Raw genomic sequence first — 25,593 nt, forward strand, 5'->3', positions numbered from 1 at the left:
GCCGACGGGGCGCTGAGGGGCCGCATGGGGGGCCGGGCTGCGCGGTTCCAGGGAGTCTGGGGGAGATGTCAGCCGCGCTGGGCAGCTCCCTCTGTCCGCGATTCCGTCTTTGGTCCCTTCCCCTCGGCAGCCAGAGCCGCGCCGCGCCCCGGTCCCCGCACAGCCGATGGCCCCGTGTCGGCCCCTTGGCCCGTGGGAGTCACACGGAGAACAGAGCAGACCCCACCCCTGGGCTCCTGACACTGCCCCTCTCGTTCATTTACTAGTCGTTCGTTAAACCAATTCACTAGACACTGTGTTTTAGAAAAATACACAGTACGTGTGGCGAGAACAAAGAAGGTTCCAGAACAAAACCATGATTAATAACTTACTCTCCCTCTGGGGTCCTGTCCCCCCCCCCCCCCCGCCCCGTCCCGACTCCCCCACCTGACTGCAGCCAGTGACGACGTCTGCCCCGAGTCCCACAGGGGCACCTCCGCACCTCCGCTGGGGCTGGTGACCTTTGCCCTGTGCTGTGACCCCCCTGGGAGCCAGGAAAAGCCAAGCCAGGCCAGGCGGCCCTGGGGTGTGACGTCGTAAGATGGGTGAATTAAATGCACACGGTTGCAAAGGAAGCTAACCAGACCGACACACGGTCGCCGAAGTTGTTTTTATAATGGGGAAGGAGCAACACGTGGGCCCCGCACTGACACGAAACAATGAAATGTACGTCACACAGGCACCCCGTCAAGTTCTTTGAGCGGAGGGGCCGTGGGCCGAGGCTGGGTGGCCACCCGCAAGCCCGACTGTGCCAGGTGAGGCCCAGCGGACTCCCTGCCTTGGCGCCCGGAGCCCCTGCCACCCGCAGCTCCGTGGCCCGGGAGCCACGGGCTGGCGGCCCAGCTCCCCCCACCCCCGACGCAGGGGTCCTTGCCAAGAAGGCGGACAGCTCCGAGCCTTAGCACAAAGCATTTTAGGTTTATTTAAATAAAAATTATAATTTATACAAGACTTCTTTAAACAAACGAAGTTTTCTTAAAAAAATGTTACAGGTTTTTTTTTTTTTCCTTCCCCCCCCCCATGGGTTCTTCATACAGTACAATCTTTTTATTTTATTTTTTGAACAAAAGTCACACTGGTCATGATTATTTACAGATCGAAAATAGACTCAGGCTGCTTCAGACATAAAAAATTTAACATTCATTCTAGTTCAGTGATTAGTCATAGAAATTAAACATCCGCCCAGATGCATACGGTTCAGCGACCCTGCGGCTTCTCCCGCCGGGAGCCCGGGGCCCCCGCTGGCCGCGCTCTGCTCCCCGCCTGACCTGGGGGGGCAGCCGCCACGGCCGCCGCCACCACCCACTGGGCAACGCGGGACCCTGGCCGGGAGCCCAGCGGCCACGCCAGCTCGTGGTCAGTTTTCATCTCCCTTCTCCTCAAAAGGGACTCGAACTGAACCACCCACCCGCTGTGCAGAATCAGCCCGCTCCGCCGCAGGGACCCTCCTCACCGAGCCCGGGACAGAGTCCCAGTGCGCCTAAAGGAGGCGCTCGCTGACCCCAAGGCCCCCAGGACCCGCACCTGGGCATTGCCAGGGGCCCGGAGACGGCTGTGACCGTCACCCACGGGTGTCACCCCAAGGCACTGCTGGGGACAGGTCAGGGCCCACCCAGCCTTGCCCCGGGCACTGTCTCCCTGCCATGCACCTGAGCAAGCCGGGCCAGGCAGGGCCCACAGCCAGGGCGAGCGGGTTCTGCCGTGCAAGGACGCAACCTGCAACCTGGGAGCTGCAGGGGCGTCACCATGGGGGCAGGGAGTGTGCTTAGCCCGGCCGGTGGGCAGGGCTCCCCTCCCCCGCCAGCGCCAGCACGTGACCCTGTGGGCCCCGCGAAGGGGTCATTGAGCCGCCAGATCTCTCACCCAAACCAGCAAATGAGGATCGGAGCAAAGGTAAAAATTACATCTGAAAAATGATATAAAAATAAGAAAAACAGCTTGCTCTCTGTAAAAAATATAATCTTCTGTTTCTTCAAAAAACAATCTCAACAACACCCAAAAGACTCGGGACGGGCTGGAGTGACCTGCCCCAGTAGCTGCATCCCGCAAGGCCTGGGGCCTGTCCTGGACGCCAGGCCGCCTGCTCCTCACGCCAAGCCTGCCCAGACGGCCCAGGACAAGCCAGGCCTGCGAGGGGCTCCCTCCGGCCTCCTCCACCAGCCGAGCTCTCAGGAAGCTCGGGCTTCCCCGGGCGGGACACCGAGGAGCGGGCGAGCCCTGCGCCGGGGCAGGGAATACTGTCGGATGCCGGGGTGCAGGCCGGCGCTGGCCCCGAGCCTCCGGGCTCTGCTCACGGTCGCTCCCTAAAGCAGGGGACCGCCAAGCTTCCCTGACACGGGGACAGCGCCTGCAGAGAGGGCCACCATGGGTCTGGGACGCACCTGCCCAGCCCCTCCACCCCCCAACGCCAGTGCCAGCAGCCCGGGGGGCCGAGTGCCAGCCCGGCTGTGCTTGATTTTCATCTGGGAGCCAGCGGGGCTCGGGGCATCTCCCGAAGCCTTTGCAGATGTCCTCCTGGGCCTTCCAAAGAGCGAAGTGTTAAGAAGATGTGCTTTTACCACTCTGGACCCTCACAGGTCACCAGCCGAGGACCTCCTGGCCGGTGTGAGGCCAAGACGACGGGCCGGCGGCCGTGCAGGTGCTGCACCAGGCTGGGTCACCGCGGGGCTGGCAGGAGGACGGTGCCAGCGGACACGCCCAGCTCTGAGCGAGCAGATGCGGCCCCTCCCACCAGCCGCACGCGCCAACGGGGGCGGGCACGGCAGGGGACGGGGACGCCACGCCAGCCCCAGCAGGCAGGGCTTGCTGGAGGAGGTGCAAGTGTGACCGGCCCATTTCTCAGTGGCTGGGCAAGGGGCCTCCACGCCACCCCTCACTGTCACCTCTCACTGTCACCTCACTAACCACAAACGCTCCTCAGCTATGGCTTCGGTGGAGGAGAAGCTTCCGGCCTCTGCAGAGCAGGGAGGTGGGGTCACGAGGAGCCCCCCGGGGCCCGGTGCAGCCTCTCAGTCCCGGCTGAGGTGGGGACGGGGCCGGCACTGCCACCTCCCTGCAGGCCCGCGGCAGGGCACCCTCCGTCCTTGGGCCCCGGCCCCACGTGGTCCATCAAACGCAGGGATCAACGCAATAAAACCACAGGTCGAGGAGAATTATTGCAAAAGATGAGGATGTCCAATCTTTTTCCACTACCGAATTATTAAAAAAAAAAAAAAAATTCCAGCAATGTCCCGGGAGAGTGGATACTAGCTGTCGCCGCCAGACGCCGCTGCGGACGTGATTTTCACGTACTGGCTGAAGATGGTCTCGAAGGCCTCGTCTCTGTGCACCATGGCCCCGAACACAAGCGGCTGGCGGGGAGGAAACGCCACCGGTGAACGCAGCATGGCCAGGCTGACGCCAGGACCGAGACACCCGTGACCCGGGGGGCCAGGTCAGCGTGCCGCTGCCTGGGTGGGGTCTGGGTGCAGAAGAGCGGACGTCCCCTGCCACCCAGGGGCCAGGCTCCCAGCCTTGAGAGAAACTGAGGCAAGAGGCAGAGGCCCCAGGCTGCCGGCTCAACCTCTCCTTCCCTGAGTCACCAAGCTGGGTCCACCCCCACTTCACACCCCACCCCCCGTCTGCCCCTGACTCTGTGCCCCGCACCCCCCCATCAAGGGATAACATTTCTGACCCTGATTGGACATGGCAGAGGATCCTGCCGCCCAGAGGAAAAGAAGGGGCTTCCCGGGCCCCACCGCCCGGCTGACACCCGGACCCTCGGGCCCGCCCTGGCCCCTGGGTGGCTCCCAGCCCGGCGCTGGCTTACTTTCTGGGTGGATGGCGTCGATACTGCGATCCCCATGCCTGAGCCTGGGAGGACGGACAGGACCTTGTACTGAAAGACAACAACGTGGCTGTCACCTCGGGCCTCTCCCGGGGACGGGGAGGCAGCCGGCCCGCCACAGGCCCGGGCCACACGTTTGGCAAGACCCACCGGGGCCTGGGACTTCCGTGCCGGGAGGGGCCCGTGTCAGCACCGCCCACCCCAGGAGGCGGGCCGGGAGGACTCGGGCCCTGGCCTTGTGCCTCCGGGTCGGTCAGCTGATCCTGCATCCTTTTTCCGGACGGGGGCGGACCACGGGGGCGGACCACGGGGGCCGGGTGCACCCGACATGCCGTGGAGGGAGGGGGACACCACCCCCACATGCACCTGCCTGTGGAAGGAGCAGCGGCCCGACCACCCTGGGCAGCGAGCCCGTCGGCCCCGCGCCGAGCCCCCTCTGCCCCAGAGAACAAGGCCCTCGGGCACCGCACACACCCGTGCCCACGCCCACCTGCACAGTCCACGCGATGACACGCGAGGGGAACTGGCCACGGAAAAGCCGGACCAGACGCCACCGCCCCGCTCTCACCCCAACACCTGCGCCTAAAGCAGGAGCCTGGGGCCACCTCGGCTTTGGGCGGTCTCGGATGCGAGGGGTGGAGAACACAGCGGCCCCCTCGCTGTAAGACACACGGCCTGGGCACGTCTTACCCACGTGGTCCCGCAAGAGGGGACCGGGACAGGTGCCGACCCACAGGGACGTGGGGCTAAAGCTGAGGAACAGACCGTGCCAGGCGGCGCAGCCCCGGGGCATGCATGCTCTGGTGGGGGCTGGTGGGGGCTGATAGGGGGCTCACACGGAAACCTTCTAGAAGGTGAGCCCAGTCGGACACAGCAGCAGCGCCATCCAAGTCCCCAGCCGCCCCTGCCCCAGGGCCGTGACCGTATCCAGTGAAACCACCACTTTGGAGCCCTCGGCTTTCCCGACCCTAGAAGCAGGAGGGGTCGGCAGGATGGGGGACAGTGGCACGGCCACACCCACCTTCTGGATGTCGGTGATGTCCATCAGTTTGATGACCTTGTTCCTCTTCGAGGACCCTGACTTGGAGCTTTCGAAGCACAGGTAACTGGAGGAGGGAGGGGACAGACAGAGGCACAACCTAGCAGCCGCCCCGCAGCCCCAGTGGGGACGAACAGGGACAACTCCCCCGCCCACGGATCACCTACATAGCTAACAGACGTCTGCTCCCAACAAGAGACACAGGAGTCCCTGAGGCCGGGGTGAATCTCCCGGGCGACTCCTTCTGAGAGGGGCCGGGGAGGCCGGGCCTGGGCCACCACTGCAGGTGTGGGACGGGTGGCCGAGCCCCCAAACACCAGGAGCAGACACCGGCCTGGGGCCAGTTGGGGCCCCGCCGGCACCCGGGGTTGCGTGGGTGCTGGCAAGGCCGGTCTCCATCGGTGGAGAAAACCCAGGGCTGGCCTCCTCCAGACACAGGCGACAAGGCCCCGGGCCTCGGTCCCAGTGGGTCACTGCGCAGTCCCCTCCTCGAACCCCACATGGCTCTGGCCCACAGGAGCTTCCGGGACCAGACCCGGCACCCCCAATGGCCGGCAGCCGGCAAGGGCGGGGCAGGCTCTCAGTGGGCAGGCCCACCGTGTCCCCTCCGGCCCATGTCCCCCCCCGGCCCGTGCCCCCCCCCGGCCCGTGCCCCTCCGGCCCGTGCCCCTCCGGCCCGTGCCCCTCCGGCCTGTGTCCCCCCCGGCCCGTGTCCCCCCGCCGGCCCGTGCCCCCCCGCAGCCTGTGTCCCCTCTGGCCCGTGCCCCCTGCAGCCTGTGTCCCCTCCGGCCCGTGCCCCTCCCGCCCGTGCCCCTCCGGCCCGTGTCCCCTCCGGCCTGTGCCCCTCCGGCCCGTGCCCCTCCGGCCGGTGCCCCTCCGGCTGGTGCCCCTCCGGCCCTTGTCCCCTCCGCCCGTGCCCCTCTCCCCATGTCCCCTGCAGCCTGTGTCGCCTGTGGCAGGGAGGCCACTGGGGAAACTGCTCAGGGGCCAGACTGCCCGCACCCAGGGCTGGCGTGGGCCCCCGCGCCTCCCGCCCAGCCGTGCCCCGCGGCACTCACTTCTCCGTCACGTAGAGCACGCCGTTGCGGATGTAGTCCGTGGGCATCTTGCGGTCCCTGTTTATCAGGCAGCAGCGCCAGCCGTTCTCGCACACTGACGGGGACAAAACCCGCCCGTGAGCGTCTCCCCGGGAACGCGGGTCCTGCCATGTGACGCCTCCCCAGGGATCGGGACTCCGACGCCCCGTGGGGCCACCGGGGCCTGTCCCGAGGGGCGGGTCACCTCGACAGGGCTGGGTCACGGGCTCCTCGCGTGCACACATACCCGCCAGCGGCCGCTCGTTCTCCGTCAGGTTGAAGATCTCGTGGAAGTTGCCCTTCTTGGTTCCGTGGAAGCGCCCGGCGTCCTCCTCCTTGCCCAGCCCCGCCGGCGCGCTGGACACGCAGCTCCGCGAGGAGGTCGTCTGCAGCTGCTGACGCACAGCCCCGTCAGGCCCCGCCCCCGGCGCGAGGGGCCGCCCGGGCTCCCTGCCGCTCACACCCTGACAGGCAGGCACACCCTCTTGCCGGCAGCGGTCCAGACGCGGGCTGGTGCCCCCACCCCGGCCTGCGCCACCTCTGCGCCATCTCCTTCCGCCGTGGAGGGGAGAACACAGCACACCCCCACCCTCCTACCCCAAACACCGGGGCCAAGGACACTACTGCCCGGCATGTGGTCTGCCCCGGGACAGCTAAAACCAACACGTCAGGAATCCAGCTGGCCGTGGGACAGGCCACGGAGGGCAACCTGAGAAAACCAGTCACAACACGGCAAGGGTCACAGCAGGCCAAGGGTCCTTGCACACAGACACCGTACCTTGTCATGCCCTGACAGCTGGCCGCAAAGGAGACAACAGACACGCGTGTGACCGGGACAAGGGAAGGACTGGGGGCCACACGACACAAGGTCACGAACACCCCAAGTCGAGCAGAGCTGTGAGCCCGCGGGAAGCCCCACCTTGGGATGTCACCCCCCACTCGCCACTACGGGGCCAGCGGTGCTGCCGGAAAGCCTCCGGATGCCCTGGGGCCAGGCCGGGCTGTCTCCCCCTACTCTGACTTCCGTGCCTGGGGGCCCCTCAGGCTGACCCCGTGTGCAGGCTGCCCTGTGCCCAGCTGGGCTGTCCGTCCTGTGGCTCAGCTCAGGTTCCCAAAACACTTTTGTCATCCGGGGAACTGTGAGCATGACCCACGTCCCACCCGTAGTTTCCACTGCCAGCTACAGAGCACCAGCGGGACACCCTCTCCCCAGCAGACACTCACACACAGGACCGTGTGCCAACCACACCGCCTCCAGGGAGCCCTCCTAAACCTCTGGGAAGCCCTACTGGGCTCAGAACCTCCCCAATGGTCTGAGAGGCCCTGAGGAGAGCACCTGTGTCCTGCCTCAGGACACCGTGCCCATCCCCATAGTGCCTGTCACCACAAACAAACAGGGCCCCGCACCAGCCTGGGAGCCCAGGGCGGGCCCTTCTCAGGCCCCTGAGAAGGGGCCACTCGGCCTCGGTCAGGACTGGCAGGGCCCAGGCACCCACCACGGAGTGGTCACTCCCAGGCCCTTGGCTCTCAGCACCCTGCCCCGGGCCAGCCCTTGGCCTGGCTCGGTGGGACCCTGCTCCGAGGGGCTCTCAGGCAGCGGGGGCTCCAGCCCAGCCCCCCAATGCTGCCCTGGGCTTGGGGAGGGGCTGGCCCCTAACGGGTGCATGAAGGGACAATGGGCCTCCGAAAAGAGGTGACGGGGAAGAACCTCACAGAGTTCCCAGGACCCCTGACACGGTCAGCTTCCAAATGGGCCGACGGTGAACAGAGAACTGGGGCTGGGGACTGACGGGCTTTGTGGGCCCCTCGTGCGCTCCCAGCGGGGCCCGGGACTCACCCTGCGCGACACGGCGGCGCTGGAGCGCTCCTTGAGCTGGGGGTCCGTGGGGAGGCTGTTCCAGATGATGTAGGGCGTGTCGTACTTGGCCCGCAGTCTCGGGCAGCGCTTGAAGATGAAGTCGATGAGGAAAAACTTGATGCCCGCGTAGAGTCCTGGGGTAGGGGAGACAGAGCCCTGTTTCACCCAGAACTTGGCGATCCTGTGTGTCTGTCTGGGATGACGGTTCCAGCACCTTCTGCCTCCCAGACCCGCGCCCTGCCCGAGTCCAGCACAGCCCAGCCCGGGCTCTCCTGGGCGTGAGCCGGACCCCAGCTCAGCCTCGCCCCTCCTCCCTGCCCAGCCGCATGGTTAACGCCGGGCGAGGGCCATGTCCCCCACTTTCCGACCAGCGGCCAGGCGGCTCCTGGGCTCCGCACACCTTCCACCCCAGAGTCATTAGCGTGCCCCTCCCACTGTGCCCCCCCACCTTCCCTGTGGCTCCAAAGGGGACCATCGCCTACCCAGCAGTTCAGAGAGCACCCTCAGCATGCCCAACTCCCTCCCTGACCCCGCCATCCACCCGCAAATCAGTGGGTCTGCCGTCCAAACAGGTCAGATCCCTAGGCCCCAATACCAGCACCCCACCCACTCACACCAGGCTGAGCTGTTTCTAGAGTAGGCCACACCTACTAGGCCACATCCACCTCTACCAGGCCACACCCTCTAGACTAGGCCACACCCACTTCTACCAGGCCAAACCCTCTAGACTAGGCCACACCCACTTCTACCAGGCTAAACCCTCTAGACTAGACCACACCCACTTCTACCAGGCCACACCCTCTAGACTAGGCCACACCCACTTCTACCAGGCCAAACCCTCTAGACTAGGCCACACCCACTTCTACCAGGCTAAACCCTCTAGACTAGGCCACACCCACTTCTACCAGGCCAAACCCTCTAGACTAGGCCACACCCACTTCTACCAGGCCACACCCTCTAGACTAGGCCACACCCACTTCTACCAGGCCAAACCCTCTAGACTAGGCCACATCCACCTCTACCAGGCCAAACCCTCTAGACTAGGCCACATCCACCTCTACCAGGCCACACCCTCTAGACTAGGCCACACCCACTTCTACCAGGCCACACCCTCCAGACTAGGCCACACCCACTTCTACCAGGCCAAACCCTCTAGACTAGACCACACCCACTTCCACCAGGCCAAACCCTCTAGACTAGGCCACATCCACCTCTACCAGGCCAAACCCTCTAGACTAGGCCACATCCACCTCTACCAGGCCAAACCCTCTAGACTAGACCACACCCACTTCTACCAGGCCAAACTCTCTAGACTAGGTCACACTCACTTCCACCAGGCCACATCCTCTAGACTAGACCACACTCACTTCCACCAGGCCACACCCTCTAAACTAGGCTACACCCAATCCCATTCAAGCCACACCCTCTCTAGACTAGGTTGTATCTACTCCCACCAGGCCACACCCACCGAGACCACACCTTCTCCTACCAGGCCACATGCTCTAGACTAGCCCACACCCACTCCTATCCAGGCAATGCCCTCTTCTGCCCAGGCCACGCCCTCTTCTGCCCAGGCCACACCCTTACCCAGGCCACACCCTCCCCCACCTATCCCAGTTCTGCTGGTCTCCCCAGTGCCCCGTTCTCTCCAACTCTGCCCTGGCCCAGGACTATTTTTGACCCACCTAAAACACGCCATAAATGTCCCTCCTTTGCTCAAACTCCCCACACCTGACACAGATTCCAAGGCCCTCCCCAAGTCCACTCCCATCTGACCCCTCACCCGGCACTGCCCCATGCCCCTGGCCGTGTCCCCCGAGAGGCCTCTTCGCCCCAGCTGGCTCCGTCCCCCTGCGCTGGTTCAGCAGCTGTGGGCTGCCTGCCCAGCTGAGCACACCCAGAACCAGAGCGTGGAGAAGCAGGCACACTGACCTGCGCCCACAGCCCCACGTGGCAACAGTGCAGGGACCAGAGGCTGGGCGCCACCCACAGGCACCTCCTCAAGCCAGGGAAGTGCGTCCTTCCGAGCAGCTAGAACCACCAGGCCCCTCCCAGCCGGGGGCTGTAGTGCCGCCCACAGTGCCCGGTGCCCGCCCGGACAGACCAGAGCACATGAAAAGCCCCTCCCTGCAGACTGAGGTTCCTGTAACATCTGCACTTTCCTATAAAAGGAGCCGGATAAAGCTGCGCCTTGCCTTGGCTTTGTTTGGCCTTTATAAGACATTTTCATATAAGCTTCCAAAGTCAGACTTTTTGACCCCAAGTCCCGACTTTTTAACTCTGGAAATGTGCTCAGGCAGGGAGGGGCGCAAGTGGGACACGGGCTTGGTCGACTAGACGGAGCTCCCAGGCCTCCTCCAGCATGCCAGAGGGACAGCTCAGCCCGGGGCCTTCGAATCCCCGCTGGGGCCACCCTCGTCCCCTACACACAGGTCTCCTGCCGGCACCGTGGGAGGGAGGGCAGACGGGCCAGGCCGTGAAGAACCAGCATGACGACCTTGACCCCCACACCTGGCAGCCTCCGGCAGCTCCACCCAGTGGTGGTGGTGATCGTGGTGTGGTCGCAAGGATCAAGCCTCACCGGCTGCCACAAAAGAGGACAGCAGGACAGTTCCAGGACACCAAGCCCCAGGTGCCCACCTCCCGGGCTCAGCACAGAAGACAGCCCAGGGCTTGGGTGCTGCCAGGCCGCCTGCACCCTGCCGCCACTCAGAGGCCTGACTGCTGGTCTTTGGGGTCCCCTCCATGCTCACGCTCCAAGAGTCCTGGTCCCTGGCCAGCAGGGCCCAAGGGCATTTGTGAGGTGAGAATCTGGGTCTCAAAACCAAGGCCCTGATCAACTCTGGCTCCACCCACACTGGGGATGGCACCTGACAAGTGACGAGCTGCTGCTGCTAGAGCTCAGCCCTGCTGTGTCCCTGAGGGACCCTCCTCTGCTCATGGCCAGGGATTTGGGGAAAGGGCAGGGGACCGTCTCTCGTTCACGCCACCAGACCTCCGTCCCCTCCCGTCCCCTCCCCGCTGCTGCAGGCCCCCTCCCCGCTGCTGCAGGCCCGGGGGCGGACGGCGCCTTACCCACGGCGAGCCCCACCAGGCGGTAGGGGAAGAAGCAGGAGGCCAGGAAGGCGGCCCAGAGCGCCACGTACAGCTTCTGCGTGATCTCCGGCTGCACCCACATGAACAAGCTACAAGGGAGACGGCAGGCTCAGGCGGGGCGGGCGCACCACGCCGCCGGGCGGGGGCTCGCCACTTACTTCCTGATCTTCTCCAGGATGTCGGCCATCTTCCCAAACAGGTTCTGCCCAAAGAAGAAACCTCGGTCGCAACAGACCCCGCAGGGACACCAGGAGCCCCGGACACCCGGGGTTTGGGCAGGCCACAGACATGCAGCCCCACAGCCCCACAGCCCCACAGCCCCGTCTAGCCACTCCCGGGCCTGTGGGGGGCCTGGCCTGGAGTGAGGGCTGGGGGGGACCCAGGTCCGGCCCTGCCTCCAGCCTGGGGGCTCCTCTACCCAGGGCCCCACCCACCGTCCACGCAGGCTGCACGGGGGGCCCCACGGCGGTACCTGGGCTTTCTGGGCGACGTCCAGCACCAGCTGGAACTTCTCAGACACGGTCAGGTCCTCCTTGGGAGGTTCCTTCAGTCAAAGGGGAAAGAGAATTTTCCACTGAAATTTAACAGTTCAGAAAAATTACTGACAAAACAGCATGAAGGCTTCCCAGCCCCAAGCACCTGCAGGTCACTCTACTCCCTACAATAGTCAGTGACGATGGGACACCTCTTGGGGACCCAGGCGCCCTTCTGGGCTGATGGCGAAATCCCACCCTGGCACAGCTCACCTGTGCAGGTGCACCTGAGACCACCCCCCAGCCCCCACTCCCTCACTTATGGGCAGGACACCAGCCTTGTCCCGCTTGTCCACATCCTCACATCTCCCATTCATTCAGAACCTCCCGAGTTCTGGGGCCCAAGTTCCAGGGCCAGGCGGGCACAGGCCTGCCTCCTCCCGGCCGCCACCCCCACCTCTGTGTGCCCCAGGGCACAGCAGGTGCTTGGTGTCTGTCAATTACGTGGAGGCGCCTTGGCCTCCCTCTACCAACACCTGGTGGTCCTGCCCCATGGGTGGGTGTCTCCCTCTAGAACAAACTTCCGTAAAGGGTCAGGGTGCTTCTCAGGCCATGTGGTCTGTCAAAGCCACTCAACTACAGCACAGACACAGCCGTAGCAGTGTGTAAATGAATGAGTGTGGCTGTGTGCCAATAAAACTTTATTTATAAAATCAGGCAGGGGGCCGGAAGTGCACTCTACAGTCCCAGGTGGGACGATATCTACTCATCCAGCTCGCTGCTCACCACCCCACCCAGGGAGGCTGTGGGGCTACAAGGGTCCCTCTCCCACTGGGAGCCCCAGTTTGGGGCTGGGCTGGCTGACCTCTCCTTTCCAGGGGGCTCCCAGAGGGTGACCACAGAGCCTCATCTGGGGGCCTCCCTGCTGGGGCCTCCCTGTGCGGCACACACGGGCTCTGGGCCTGACCTGGCGGAGACGGACAGAGGAGACCCCGGCCCTCCCAGGACTTACCACGGCTTCAGACACGTCCGGCACGATGCTCCACTGAATCCTCCAGCCCCTGGCAAACAGGAAGCAGGGACACACCTTAACCAGTGCCACCTGCAAGCAGCGTGGTCGGGGTGGCGTCCAGTCACCAGCCCTGCCCTCCCCGCAGGCTTGAAGGGGCCCTTCTCTGCCAGCCAGACGGGGGAAGGGGCTCCCGACCAGTCTTGCAAGTCCACCCCGGGACCCCCAGGGCCGCTCCCCAGCAGTGGGTGACTCCGTCTCACCCTCGCTGCCTCGGCGGGGGCTGTCCTGAGGGGAGGGGACACATGTAAAAGCAGCCAGAGGCGTGGAGCGGGGAAGAAGCCTTCAACAGAAACCAGCGGGAGTAGCACGGCAAGTGCCGAGACTCCTGCAGGAGCTTAGATGCTCTCCACAAAAACCATTTCCGAACCAGCCCACGTGAGCAGGCACAGAAAGTCACCCGGAAGATCAGAGCAAACTCGGGAAGGGCCGAGCGCAAGACGGAATCTGAGCTGCTCTCCCCAGGGCTCCCAGGGGCCCTGGGCCTCCACAGGGAGGGGTGCTCTGTGGGGGTGCAAGGAGTGACACGGGGCCCGGGCTGGTGCAACGCGCCCCTCAGGCAGGGTGCCAACTGCAGACTGCTCACCCCGCCGCCCCCGCATCCCAGCCCATCCATGTCACGACAGCCACCAGCAGGGACTTTGCACAACACTGAGCCCGTGTGGCTTCTGCAACCCACACGCTGAGGTCTGGGGAGAGGTTCCTGCCCCGGGGGGGGGGTGGTCTCTGGAGCCTGCTAGAGGGTCGCCCTCCAAACGCCAGCCCACGACACCCCATCCAGTGCCACCGTCGTGTGTGACGCAGGGACACGCCACGGCCGTGCACACGGTGGCCACACACCAATCCGGCTCACCTACCTGGCAATGAGGTAATTGAGGGACAACCGCAGAATTGCTAGGAACAGGAACAACGGGATGGCCCAGCCATGCCACACGGCGTTCATGTACACCTGCGGAGCGCAAGGGGGAGGGCAGGTGACATGACTGTGGGGTCAGGATGAGCGGAATCCCTCCCCCTCCCCAGCCCAGCAGGGAGACCCGGTCCCGGGGGCTCCCCAGACAGCCAGGGAGGAGGGCACATGTGCAGGGAAGCCGGAGGAAGGGACAGAGAAGCCGCCCTGCGTGGGCAGGGAGGGAGCAGGAGAGAGCTGCCCCGCCGTCACGGCCCCCACGTGTGGCTCCACGCGCCAGACTCAGGCATCACTAGGTCTCAGCACACCTGAGTGGGGCGGCCAACCGCAGGCTGAGGACCAGCCAGGAGGGTGCTGCCGCCAGGGCTACCGTCACCTGGGGCCCCCTGTGCCCCACACAAGGCTGCAGACACAGAGCAGAGGCCCCGAGGGGGCTGGGGATGGGATCCACCCTTGGCCGGGCGGAGGCTGGGGAGGTGGGTCTGAATCCGGGGTTGTCTCTTAGCCGTGAGAGACGGGATGCACGGGAATCCCGGACCCAAGGCAGCAAAGGCCTCGCAGGGCGAGGCGTCTATTAGGGCTAATGGGAGAGGAAAGGATCCCAGTGGCAAGATGGAGCTGCCCCCCGGCAACCTTCATCTCCCAGATGGGCAGGAGTCCCCGGGGAAGGCACCAGGTGTGGGCTTCAGACATGTGCCCAGATGGCCTGACCCAGGGCCGGGGCCAGGGTGGTCCTCAGGTCCCCTCCAGGCTGAAGCCAGCTGGGGACCTCGGGACAGAGAGGTGGGCTCCACTCAACAGGACTGTGCTGCCTTTGGGGGCTTTGGAGGGTTCCTGGGGCCGTGGCCGCCCACCTTGGCCTTGAGGCCGCGGCAGGTAGGTGGCAACCTGCACCTCACACAGGAGGCACAGCCCTCCACCCCTGGGAACCCCTCGGGCTCCAGTCCCGGGAAACAGGCAGAAGGTCTTCCTGTGCACGGCTGAGGGGCAGCCGCTGCAGGACAATTCCAGGCAGGGCAGCTGGGCTGTCTTCCCCAGAGCCCCCGGCAACGCCAGCCCTGCGGTCCTGTCCCTCCCAGCAGTTGGGGCTCACGGAGGCCGGGCTGGGTGCCCCACCCCATCCTGCCCTTGTCTGGAGCCTCCCCGGCCCCAGCAGTGGGTGACAACCACATCACCAGACCCTGTCCCGAGGATGCTGCAGTGAGGGCCACGCCTGTGCCCAGACAGTGGCCGCCACGCCCTGTCCAGGGAGCCCTGCCGCCTGCCCTGGGCCCACCCCAACATCTCTGATCCTCAGAGCCACCCCATGGCTGAGGGTCAGCATCAGGGCACCCACTTCACAGACGAGGAAGCTGAGGCTGCGCACAGTCCCCGGGGCCCAAGGAAGTGCTGCCCGGGGTTGGGGGGACGTCACCCGCCCACCCTGCAAGGAGCCACTCACGGTGAAGGCGATGGCTGACGTGTAGACGGAGTACCAGTCAGATAAGGCAGAGAGGTTCTTCACGAAGTTAGTGACAGGCTTGGCACCACGCTCTGGGGACAGAGCAGACGGCAGCGGTCAGCCCCAGCGCCCGCCTCCTCGCGCCCGCGCGCAGGGCCAGGCTGGCCTCCCTGGCGCTGCACAACCAGTGCCAATACGGGCTCCTGGTGAGCACACTCCCCCAAGGCAGTCTGCTGTCCCTGCAGGGGACATGCCACCTGCCCCTCCCCTCAGCAGGGACAGGAGGGGGGACACGGGCGAACCCAGGGAGGAGCCCTGCTCGCACCCCCTGGGGCTGGGAGCGTCTGAGAAAAGCATCAGCGTTCATCCCAAACGCTGGGGGTCCAGGCGCTGGGGGAAACTCTGTTCCCGCCCCCGGGGGCTCCCCCATCTCGGCCCCTGAAAGTGAGTGGGCCTCGGCCAGGCTTCCAGCACGAGCCTCCTCCCCAGGGCCCCCCGGGCAGGGCTCTTCCTTGACCCCCTTTCAGCACGTGTCTGGGAGAAGCTCGGGCGGCTCACGGCCCAGGCCCTGCCCCTGGCGGCTCTGCGGGTACTCACTCAGGCGTCTCATGTTCTCGGTCAACCTGGGAGGGAGAGGAGCCAGCGTTAGTGCGCCCCGGGCCCTGCATCCCTGCCGCCCACGCCCCGCCGGCTCCTGGGAAGATGCCCACGTGCCCGGGCACGCACGGGGACTCGAGCAGCACCGCGCGCCGGGGTGGCCCTGGCCGCCAGCTCCCTAAGAGACGCGGTGACTGGCCGACAGGACCGCTCCCTTCCTCTCCTCTCCCGCCCACACGAGTCCCCAGCGCCGTGCTGTCCGGCTCCCAGGACCCCGTGCCTGGCGAGCAGGGCCTACGTCTGCAGATGGGGCTCATGAACCACCCAATGAAGGGAAGGCCCCGGGGTGGCGGGCGCTTGCCCCCCCGAGCCCAGCGTCCCTACAGGACATTTGTCACGGACCACGAGGGAGACCAGGGTGGACGTGACAGTGCTCTGGGCTGCCTCATGGAGGTCTCTCGGCCCCGCCAGCCGAATCCCCCCAGGGGAAGGGCTCGGGGAGACAGCGGCGGCTCACGGTGACAGACATGGCCTGCCTGCTGACGCCCCGGCTTGGGGACGGCCACCCCAGGGCTGGTGTGGGGCCCTACCTGCGGGCGCTGAGGGGCTCCTCGGCCTCCACGGTGCTCTCCTCGGGCTGGAAGCGGAAGTCCTCCACGTACACCCCGAACTTGTCGTAGAACCACTTCTGGGCGCGGGAGGACAGCCCCTGGCTCCGGCGGTCTGGGGGTAGGGGGCAGAGGCCCGGTGAGGGGCAGGGGCCTCCCCCATGGAGCCGGGAAACCAAGGGGTCCACGGCGGAGGGGACTCTGAGGGCTCAGTTCTCCAACGACAGGAGGTGCAGCAGCAAACACTGCCGCCCGGCTGCAAAACCCACCGCGGCGTGGGGTCGCGTCTCTCACCCCGGCCCCCGTGTTCTGGGCACGCCCGGCTGTCCAGGCCACCTCAGGGGTCTGTGTCAACCTCCCTTTCCACCTCTGGCTTGTCTGGGTGGGCTCGTCACCCCCCGGTCCTGCAGAGTCTGAGGACCAGCCAACGGGGGCTGTCCTGGGAGGGACGGGGCCCAGCGAGGGAGGTGGCTGGCCTGGGCGAGCTGTCGTGGCTTAGTGCTGGTGACAGACACTGGTCACCAAGGCTGAGCCTGGGGAAAGCAGCGCACACCACGGGAGCCCAGGAGGTCTCCTGCCCAATGTGGGCACCGTGGCACAGACCAGTCTGGTCCCTTCGGAAAGCCGGCTGTGGGGCTGCCTGCAGGGGGCGCTGTCCCTCCTCGATTGACGGGCGTGGGAAAGGCGGGCAGGTGCCACCCACCGCCCTGCACTTCGGGCTCAGGGCAGGAGCCTGAGGGCCACAGGCCACGGGGCGCTGAGGTGTGGGTACCCCGAGACCCCAGCAGGGCAGAGCACGGAGTTCTCGGGGAGGACGGGGCGGGCAGGTTCTCGCACCCCAGCTGGGGCCTGGCGGGGTTTTTAAGGTGAGAGTCCAGGCGGTGACAGCAAACCCGTCCCCGTGGCGGGGACAGCCGTACACGAATGGGCCTGGCCCTGTTTCTATGGCACTTTATTTATGGATGCTGAAATACCAGATTTACATAACGCTCACATGTCACCAAATAGCCTTTTGATATTTTCGGCCGTTTAAAATGTAAAGCCGGACGGGGGCTGGGGCGTGCTGAACCGCAGGTGCGGGGAGCGCTGCCAGCTGCCTGGAGGGCCTCCCCGTGTCCTGCAGCCCACCCCTGCCCCTGCTCTTAGCCAGGACCGGGACCTCTCAGCCAGGGCCCTCAGGGCTGATTCCCTGGAGGAAACGAAGAACCCTCACGTGGCTTTATCCCTGACACCTTTTTATAACTGACCCCCATCACTGGGACTGACTGCTGACCCCCGCCGGGCCTCCATTTCACCTGTGCAAGGTGTGCACCAGGTCTGTCCCCACCCCCACCTCCTCCCCCTTCTGGGGCCACCCTGGAAGCCAGCGCCTCCCCCACCACGCTCCCCCCATGCAGAGAGCGCAGGGCAAGGACAGGCCTCGGCAGGGGGGCAAGGCCGAAGGCACTGGGGAGCCAGGGTCTTCCCCACTGGCACTCTGACCCTCTCTCATCCCTGGGCAGCGGGGCCTCAGGGGTTTCCTGCGCTGCTCGTGGCTCCGGGGCCCAGGTGCACAGGCCGAGGGCTTTGAGGGCCTGAGGAGGCCACGACAAAGGGGGTGCAGCTCCACCTTGGTTGGCGGGCCCAGCACCCGGGCCCCGGGGAAGGGGCGTACACCACCTTCCCCTCCGGCAGGCAAGCTCGGTGAGGACCCAGACGGGGCCCAGCTCTGGTCCACGCTGGGCCTCTACCCAGCAGGTGCCCCTGGCAGAAGTCTTCCCTGCTGGGGCCTCTGTGTTCTCATCTTTACGCCGGGCAGGGCTGAACCCAGTGGGCCTTCTCTGGCTTAACTCTCTGGGCCCGACTGGCGCAGGCAGGGAGGTCCTCGAGCTTGGTACCCTGCAGGGACCGGCGCTGCCTGGGGGTGCGCAGGCCAAACCCACGAGAGCTGAATGGAAAATCCAGTCCCCTCTCTCATCGATCCTCTGAACGAGAATTGTAGGTGAATTCTTACTCCACTCCCAGTGTGGAGTGAGAGACAAAAAGGGGCCAAGGCGTGGGAAGACAAGGAGAAGAGAGAAAAAGGCTCTGTCTCCTGACCGGGGGCTGGGGATCATCCCAGCGGCGGCCCCCACTGCCCGTTCCGTCCCGTCGGCGGGATGGTCAGCCCGGACAGCAGGCCGCCAGGTCAGTGGCAGAGGGACCTGTGCGGCCCCCACGCCGCCGTTCCGTGGGCAATGCCGAAACAGCACGTCGTATTTCCATGAGAAAGTACAGTCAGGTTTGGGTTGACGACTCGAGTTTGCTACGATGACTCATCAGCTCCCAGCGAGAGACAGTAACCCAGTTCTGACGGGAGGAGATTCCCGGGTGCCAGCGGGTACCCAGGGGCAGAACCAGCTCCGCTGCCCGCCTGCCCACCGGGGCCTACCTGCTCCGTTGGTGGCCTGGGTCTGCCCCTTCGGCGGCGGCGGCTGAGCCGGCTGCTCCTCCGTTCTAAGAGAGCGGCGAGAAGAGGCAAGACGTCCGTTAGTTCAAAACACGGGGCACGGTCGGCCGCACACAGCTCTGGGGCTCACCCGGCTCAAACTGCACAGGGAGGGGGCGGGGTGAGCGGGGTGCTCCCCAGGACCCCCAAACTGCTCGAATAGTGCTTGTGACGGTAGCTGGGCAAGCACAGAGCCGTGTTCAACAGGCACGTGTGTTGTCTTTTAGGAACCAAATGAAGTCTCACGCAGCTCTTTTCTTTGCTGTTAATTTTAACTCTTAAAATTCTACTGCCCATCAGGCTGCTGCTGGAAAGATTAACACACACGAATCTATCAGGCACCACGAGAGGCCACAGGCTAGGTGACACCCTGTCAGCTGTCTGCACCCAGCTCGGCCCAGGTCGGCCGCCTGCCTGGGCTCCCCGTCCCCAAGCCCCCACTGCACCCTGATCACAGCCGTCACCAGGCCTCAGAAGCCCCTCGGGCTCTGCCCTTCCTGGAGTTTCTGCCCACCTGTCAGACCCTATAGACCTGACCGTCCGCTGTGTGCTCTGAGGGAGCCCGAGCTCAGCGGGCAGCCTGGCCCGGCCCCTGGGAGCCGCGTCTGTCCCGGTTCCCTGGCCAGCTGCTCCCTCCGCCCAAGCCGCAGCGCCCAGCCCACCTGTCCCGCACCAGAGACGCCTCTGCACTCCTGGGCCCACGGGGCCCCAGGCAGACCTGGGCAGGGCTGGGAGGGGGGCACAGGTCCTCCTCCGGGTTGGCGACCCTCAGCACAGGTGCCCCCTCGCCTGCAGAGATGGGGAGAGGCGGTTTCTGCTCTGTTGATGTCCCGTGATTTCACACCGACAGTGTTGTGAACCAACCCAGTCCTCAGGCTCGTGACCTGTCCCCGGCACCTGGCACTGCCGCGTTGTGCGGGAGCATGCAGAATGTGGAGGACAACTGGACAGGAGACCAGCAGAGCTGGAGCTGGGCGAGGGCTGTGGCCCCCTGAGCAATGGGCGGGAGCCGTGGAGGTGGAGGTGGGGTCCCCAAGAAGGGAGCCATGGCCATGGGGGAGGGGCCAGGACTCCATGCCCACCTTCCCTGTGGCCGGGGTGGGGCCGCCCAAATGACCGTCCGTGCCCAGAGCTGGCATCAAAACGGGGATTCACGGGAAACAGGAGGTACCCGGGGCACAAGAGAGACCCCGGGAGCAGGGTGGGTTCCCCTGTTCCTGGGCAGCTGGACCAGGGCTGTCTCTGAACCAGCCTAGGGGCTCCAGAAGAGGCAACTCAGCCAGGAAGCACAAAAAGCTGGCTTCTGGATGGGCACCATGGCTCATGCCTATAACCCCAGCACTCTGGGAGGCTAAGGCAGGAGGAGCTCTTGAAGCCAGAAGTTCAAGACCAGCCTGGGCAACACAATAAGAGCCTATTTCCACAAAAAATAGAAAAATTAGCAGGGCGTGGTGATGCATACCTATAATCCCAGCTATTCAGGAGACTGTGGCAGGAGGATCGCTTGAGCCCAGAGTTTGAGGCTGCAGTGAGCTACAAGCCACCGCACTCCTGGGTGTGGTGACAGAAAGAGACATTCATTCATTCATTCATTCATTCATTTATTTTGAGACAGTCTCGCTTTGTTGCCCAGGCTAGATAGAGTGAGTGCCGTGGCGTCAGCCTAGCTCACAGCAACCTCAAACTCCTGGGCTCCAGTGATCCTCCTGCCTCAGCCTTCCAAGTAGCTGGGACTACAGGCATGTGCCACAATGCCCGGCTAATTTCTTCTATATATATATATTAGTTGGCCAATTAATTTCTTTCTATTTATAGCAGAGACAGGGTCTCACTCTTGCTCAGGCTGGTTTTGAACTCCTGTCCTCGAGCAATCCGCCCGCCTTGGCCTCCCAGAGTGCTGGGATTACAGGCGTGAGCCCCGGCGCCCCGGCTGAGACCCTGTCTTTAAATAAACAAAAAAGGCTCTTGCCTAAGCCCTGGCCCAGGTGTGCACCACGAGGCCTGGAGGCCAAATGCACACGACCTCGCCCAGGCCATGGATGGGCAGTGGGTGGGGGAGGCCCTCAGTGGGCGGGGCCTTCCCAGGTCTGTGTTGGCACTGCATGCTTTGTGTCTAATAACGCACAGTCCACGGCAGCTAGAAATAAACCAGCGTTTAGATATTACTGTGCAGCAAGCAGCTGCCTTCAGCGGAGGGGGACTGGAGACCCGGGAGCAGGTGCCCCAGGCAGCAGGAACGTCACTTCCTTCACGTAATGCCAAACCCGGAACACGGTGACTGCCTGTCACGCCTGCTCCTAAGAACACACTGCCTGATGACAGTGTTACCGCAATACGTTCTCAAAACGTAGCAGGGGGACAGAGGGCAGGCAGCGTACCAGCACATTCTAGCCTGAGCGAGGGGTGCCGCCGCGGCCTCTGAGAAGTGGGAGCCCCCAGGGGGTACTCAAAGCCACACAAACACCCCGAACCTCGTGCAACGGGAAAAGGACTGTTGTATTGACACTCCTAATGGCGACTGATTCTTCACGGTGGTTCCAAAGGACGATGCTGCCGGATAAGGGCACGAACCAGCGAGGGGCGGGCCGTGTCTGGGCCTCTCGGAAGGCCGAAAGCCTCCAGCCCCCAGCTGCCTGGGCCACAGGGCGGAGGCTGCAACTGGATCGAGGTGTGGACGCCAGGGCAGGCGTTGCCCACTCTGCCACGTGCCCTCCCAGGCCGGACGGTCACCAGGGTCCACTGCCCTCCTGCGAGGCCCGTGTGCAGGTGCAGCACAGAACGGGGGCCACGCGCCGTCCGGCCCCCCACCTTCCTGACTCTGGGCTCCTGGCAGGGAACAAGGGGGCAGCAGCCGTGGGAGGAGTGAACTCTAAGAACGCTCAGGGCGGGGCGCAGGCGGGACCAGACCACGGACCGGCAAGGGGCACCAGGGCAGGGCTGTCGGCGGCTTTCGGACCCACGGTGGAGAAAGCCCTTGCCCGCCCACGGCAGGAGGACCCCAAGGTGGTTCTCTGAGAGTTTTCTCAAAAGCCAAAACAGACGTTTGTATAACCATCGTGAGTCTTGCAGGATTGGCAGCTTTGCAGTGCGTGACGGGGCGGGGGGTTGCGTGGGTGTGTCATGTGAGTGTGCATCAGTGCTGTGTTCGTGTGTGGTATGAGGGTGTGCAGGTGTGGGTGTCTGTGTGCTGTGCGTGCAGTGTGTATAGTGTGTGCGTGTGTGGTGCGTGTACGCGAGGTGTGTGGGGTGTGTGTGTGTGGTGCGTGCATGCGTGGTATGTGTACGCGAGGTGTGTGGGGTATGTGTGGTGTGTACCGTGTGCGGTGTGTGTGATGTGTGTGTGTGTGTGTGCACATGAGGTATGTGGGGGGCTTCTGGGTGCAGCTGGGGGTGCGGAGGTGGCCAGCCCGAGCGCCCAGGCCTCATCCGATTTGGACACCTTGCAGAGGGACACGGAGCCCCGTGGGCTTTTTCAGGACAGGGACGGCACCTGCTCTGTAACCTGCAGTGTCGCTCTGGAATGACCGTGTGTGGGGCCAGGCAGGAGGTCCTGCGCAGGGGGTCCTCGGGGGCAGTCCAACCCCACACAGGGCAGGACCTGTCTGAGAACAAAGACGTCACCTGCAAACACCTCTAGAAGCCGGGGCAGCACTGCCAGCCCAGGAGGGTGAATCTGGCAGGACGAAGGAGGCAGGGGTGCCCAGGGCCTGGTGAGGCCACATGGCAGGGAGCATTCAGGGCGGGCAGCTGGGCTCCCGGGAGGGTCTGCAGCCGCGGCCGGGGAGGGGCGGGGAGCCTGGGAGAGCACGAAGGCCAGGCCGGGGCAGTCGGCGTCCCCAGAAGGTCCTGAGGGTCCTGGCCAGCCTCTGGGTCCAGAAGACACCGGGAATCAGGACACATGGGACAGGGTCGCCTGCTGGCCAAGGCTGCAGGTTTGGTGGTTCTAGGGCTCTGTAGGCCCCCACCAATCCTCTCCTCAGTCTCGCCCCCGCCTGGGTCAGGTGACCACGAGGAGCACGGCCCCCATGCTGCCCATTTTCCAGATAAGCCCCAGGCACGGGAGGTCAGCCCTGTCCAAAGACCACAGCTACGACAGGCACACACCGGCCCTGGACCCGGGCCATCGGGGCGCCAGGGCTGTATCGCCACTTGCCCTCAGACCCCTCCAGGACCAAGGGTGATGCTCCTGAGGTGCTCTGGGTCCCGCAGAGGCCAGGGGGGCTGACACTGCCCACTCCCAGGGCCGGGGCCGCCTGGGCGTCCAGGCAGGGGCGCGGGGCGCGAGGTACCTGGTCTTCAGCACCTCCTGCACCTTCTGCTCCAGCTCCATCCTCCGCTGCCGCTCCCGGTCCAGCTCCTGCCTTAGCATCTCCGAGTTGGTCTCTTCGCGCAGCTTCCGGAGCTCCTCCTCTGTGGGGGAGAGAAAGCAGGCTGACCCCCACTCTCGTCCACGCTGCCCCCTGACTCCGAGACGCAGCGTGCCCGCCTCGGGACGGCAGAGAAGTCTCTGCTCCGGGAAGAGACCTGAGCACCCGGACAGTGGGGGCGCTGGTCCCTCTGGCACCTGCTAGGAGGCCTCGGCCTCTGCCCCTGCCTGGGTGCACCTGTGGGAAGGGGCTGTGCACCGGGCTGCCCCCACACAGTCGGGGACAGACGTGGGAGGAGCGAGGGCGAGGACTCGCTCACTGTGCCAGCTCCAGGCTGGTGTAGGACAGGGCACCACGCCGCCACCGCCACACCTGAGACACCTGAGGTCACCCGAGGAAGGGGCACTGACAGCCCACGGCCACCCCCCCACAGCGACGCGACGCCTCCGTGTGCCGGCTGCTAGTGTGCACAGACCACTGCAGCCGCTGCGGCTGCTTCCGGAAGCCTCGCCGAGAAGGTGAGGTCTGGGTCGAGACCCGCATGACACACGAGGTCACAAGTACCCAGCAAAGAGTGTCTGGGCAGGGGAGGCAGCAGGGTCGGAGCTCAACGAGACTGAAGTCTGAGGACGGAGGGGCCGGGAGCCAGGCGTGCGGGTGGCCCCCAGAAGCCAGAAAGGGGGGCACTTCCAGTACTCGGAGAGAGGCAGACTCGGCCCCTCTCCGCCTCCCTCTGCCCAGCCTCCACCTCCCGAACCAAGAGGGCAGGATCACCTGATGACAAAGCCTGACGCCCGGCTGTCCCCGCTGCCCTCCCGAGGCCTGGCGCACACGCAGAGATCGAGAAGAGACAGACGGATGAAAGTGAGAGCCAGCGCCTGCCGACGACGCCTGCAGGTCCTCGGCCTTCGCAGAGGCCACGGTGCCCCCCCTCCCGGCCCTCCCCACACGGCCACTCGAGCCTCACGGCACCACTCCACGGAGCTCGCCAGGATCCTCCTCCAGCCCAAGTGGTCCTGCTCGTCCAGGGTGGGGCGCCTGTGAGCACCAGAAGCCGAGGGGACGCTGGGGGTCCTGGGAGCCCAGCCACCGTGCAGGCAGCCACGGCCACGCAGGGTGCCCAGAACAGTGCAGCACGTGGCTGCTGGGATGGAAGGATGGAAGGACAGAGGGACGAGTGCATTCCAGCCCCACAGGTCAGAGGAGATGGCAGGACAGGGAGGAACCCTGCGACTCCAGCCCCAGGAACCCCCCTACCCAGCAGCCAGCAGCCCGAGACGGGGTCTCCGAGCAGCAGTGCAGGCGGCCAGCTCCTCCTGGCTCCCAGCTGTGCATGGCGGGCAGAGGGCACGCATGTGTAAGCCATTCTCAATAGCTGGCTTATAAATCCGGCTTATAAAGTCCCAGATGTAAAAGCCTTAAGAGTCACACTCTAAGCTGCCAAGACCCTGGGGACAGCCCCAGAGGCATACTGCAGGCAGGCGGGCTTCCCAGTGAGTCTTCGGCCTCGCCTCTGGACGGGATTCCACGCCTGCAGCCCCATGGAGGGCCGCTGCCCGCTGGGTGCCCGCTAGACCCCCTGCTCAGCCCCTTCCTTGCTCCTTCCCAGGGCAAATTAGACCAGGGTGGCCTGGCCACCACCCTTCCTGTGGGCTCCAGAGGTGAGCTGGGCTGGGGCCTCGATCAGGGGCACCTGCTACGGGGCACAGGTGGGTCCCCTCCAGGCCCTCGGGAGCCAGCACTGTGGGGGAGGCCAACACAGACAGCCACACCCCAGACTGAAAACGACCTTAACCCAAAACGTGAAGACCTCAGGAGCAGCCTGGAATTGCAAAGGCGAGGGCGGGGAGCGCACTCGTGGTGGGTCTCTGTACCCAGCACGCACTGGCGTGGTCCCAGAACTGTAGGACAGATCCCTCCCAGCGAGGAGGAGGCGGCGGTGGGGTCTTCCCAGGCTGCGTCAGGAACTGCCGTGTTTTGGCTGCCGCGATGGTTAATTTCACGTGTCCACTTAACGGGCCCACGGAATGCCTGGACCGCTGGTGGAACGCTATTCCTGGGAGTGTTTCCAGAAGCGATTGGCGTTTGGCTCTGCAGACTGAGCGGAGATGCGCCCTCACCAAGGTGAGCCGGCAACGTCCCCTCCGCTGCGGGCGGGAACAGAGCAGACGGGGAGTCGGGGGCGTCCCTCTCTCCTCGAGCTCGGACCCGTGTCTGCTCCTGCCCTCGGACGTCGGAGCTCCTGGCTCTGAGGCCTTCGGACTCAGCGGACTCACAGCAGAGACCCCACCGCCCCACCCGGCTCTCAGGCCCTCGGCGGGCTGAATCTCACCCCCGGACCCCCTGGCCTCCAGCGCACAGACCGCAAGTGAGGACTCCTCGGCCTCAGGTCACGTGAGCCAATTCTGTAATAATAATCCCTCGAGTGTCTGTCCGTACACAGACGGTCCCCAACTTAGGACTTTTCGACTTTACAATGGGTTTATCGGGGCAAAACCCGGTCCAAAATCGAGGCGCCTCTGGGCTTACGAAGCTTCAACGCAATGATTTTTTTGACTTTATGATGAGTTTGTCAGAGTACCACGTGCATCTTTGACTCGCACGGCCCCGCCCTAAGTGGAAGAGCATCTCTACAGCTTGTTGGCTCCATCACCATGGAGACGGCAAGAGCATCTCAGCGGTACCTCAGGCTTCCTGAGATGACTGGCAGTCACCTCTCAGGACCAT

At 64.9% G+C, this 25,593-nt stretch overlaps 1 protein-coding gene across 1 annotated transcript in view; it reads right to left on the minus strand.

The window, feature by feature from the left end:
• Positions 1 to 937: 937 nt before the first annotated feature.
• Positions 938 to 25,593, minus strand: part of GRAMD4 (GRAM domain containing 4) — an 86,018-nt gene continuing 61,362 nt past the window's right edge. The window contains exons 4-19 of the mRNA XM_076006909.1: positions 22,789 to 22,909; positions 18,443 to 18,507; positions 16,015 to 16,147; positions 15,425 to 15,450; positions 14,828 to 14,919; positions 13,334 to 13,425; positions 12,420 to 12,468; positions 11,407 to 11,478; positions 11,093 to 11,136; positions 10,914 to 11,023; positions 7,818 to 7,972; positions 6,228 to 6,372; positions 5,963 to 6,056; positions 4,887 to 4,971; positions 3,848 to 3,916; positions 938 to 3,389 (exon numbers count right to left, since the gene is read on the minus strand). Of these exons, the coding sequence (XP_075863024.1) occupies positions 3,285 to 3,389; positions 3,848 to 3,916; positions 4,887 to 4,971; positions 5,963 to 6,056; positions 6,228 to 6,372; positions 7,818 to 7,972; positions 10,914 to 11,023; positions 11,093 to 11,136; positions 11,407 to 11,478; positions 12,420 to 12,468; positions 13,334 to 13,425; positions 14,828 to 14,919; positions 15,425 to 15,450; positions 16,015 to 16,147; positions 18,443 to 18,507; positions 22,789 to 22,909 (1,457 nt within the window). The 3' untranslated portion in view covers positions 938 to 3,284. The remainder of the gene's footprint in view (positions 3,390 to 3,847; positions 3,917 to 4,886; positions 4,972 to 5,962; positions 6,057 to 6,227; positions 6,373 to 7,817; positions 7,973 to 10,913; positions 11,024 to 11,092; positions 11,137 to 11,406; positions 11,479 to 12,419; positions 12,469 to 13,333; positions 13,426 to 14,827; positions 14,920 to 15,424; positions 15,451 to 16,014; positions 16,148 to 18,442; positions 18,508 to 22,788; positions 22,910 to 25,593) is intronic.

Source organism: Microcebus murinus, chromosome 10 (genome assembly GCF_040939455.1).
Source record: "Microcebus murinus isolate Inina chromosome 10, M.murinus_Inina_mat1.0, whole genome shotgun sequence".
Lineage (NCBI taxonomy): Eukaryota > Metazoa > Chordata > Mammalia > Primates > Cheirogaleidae > Microcebus > Microcebus murinus.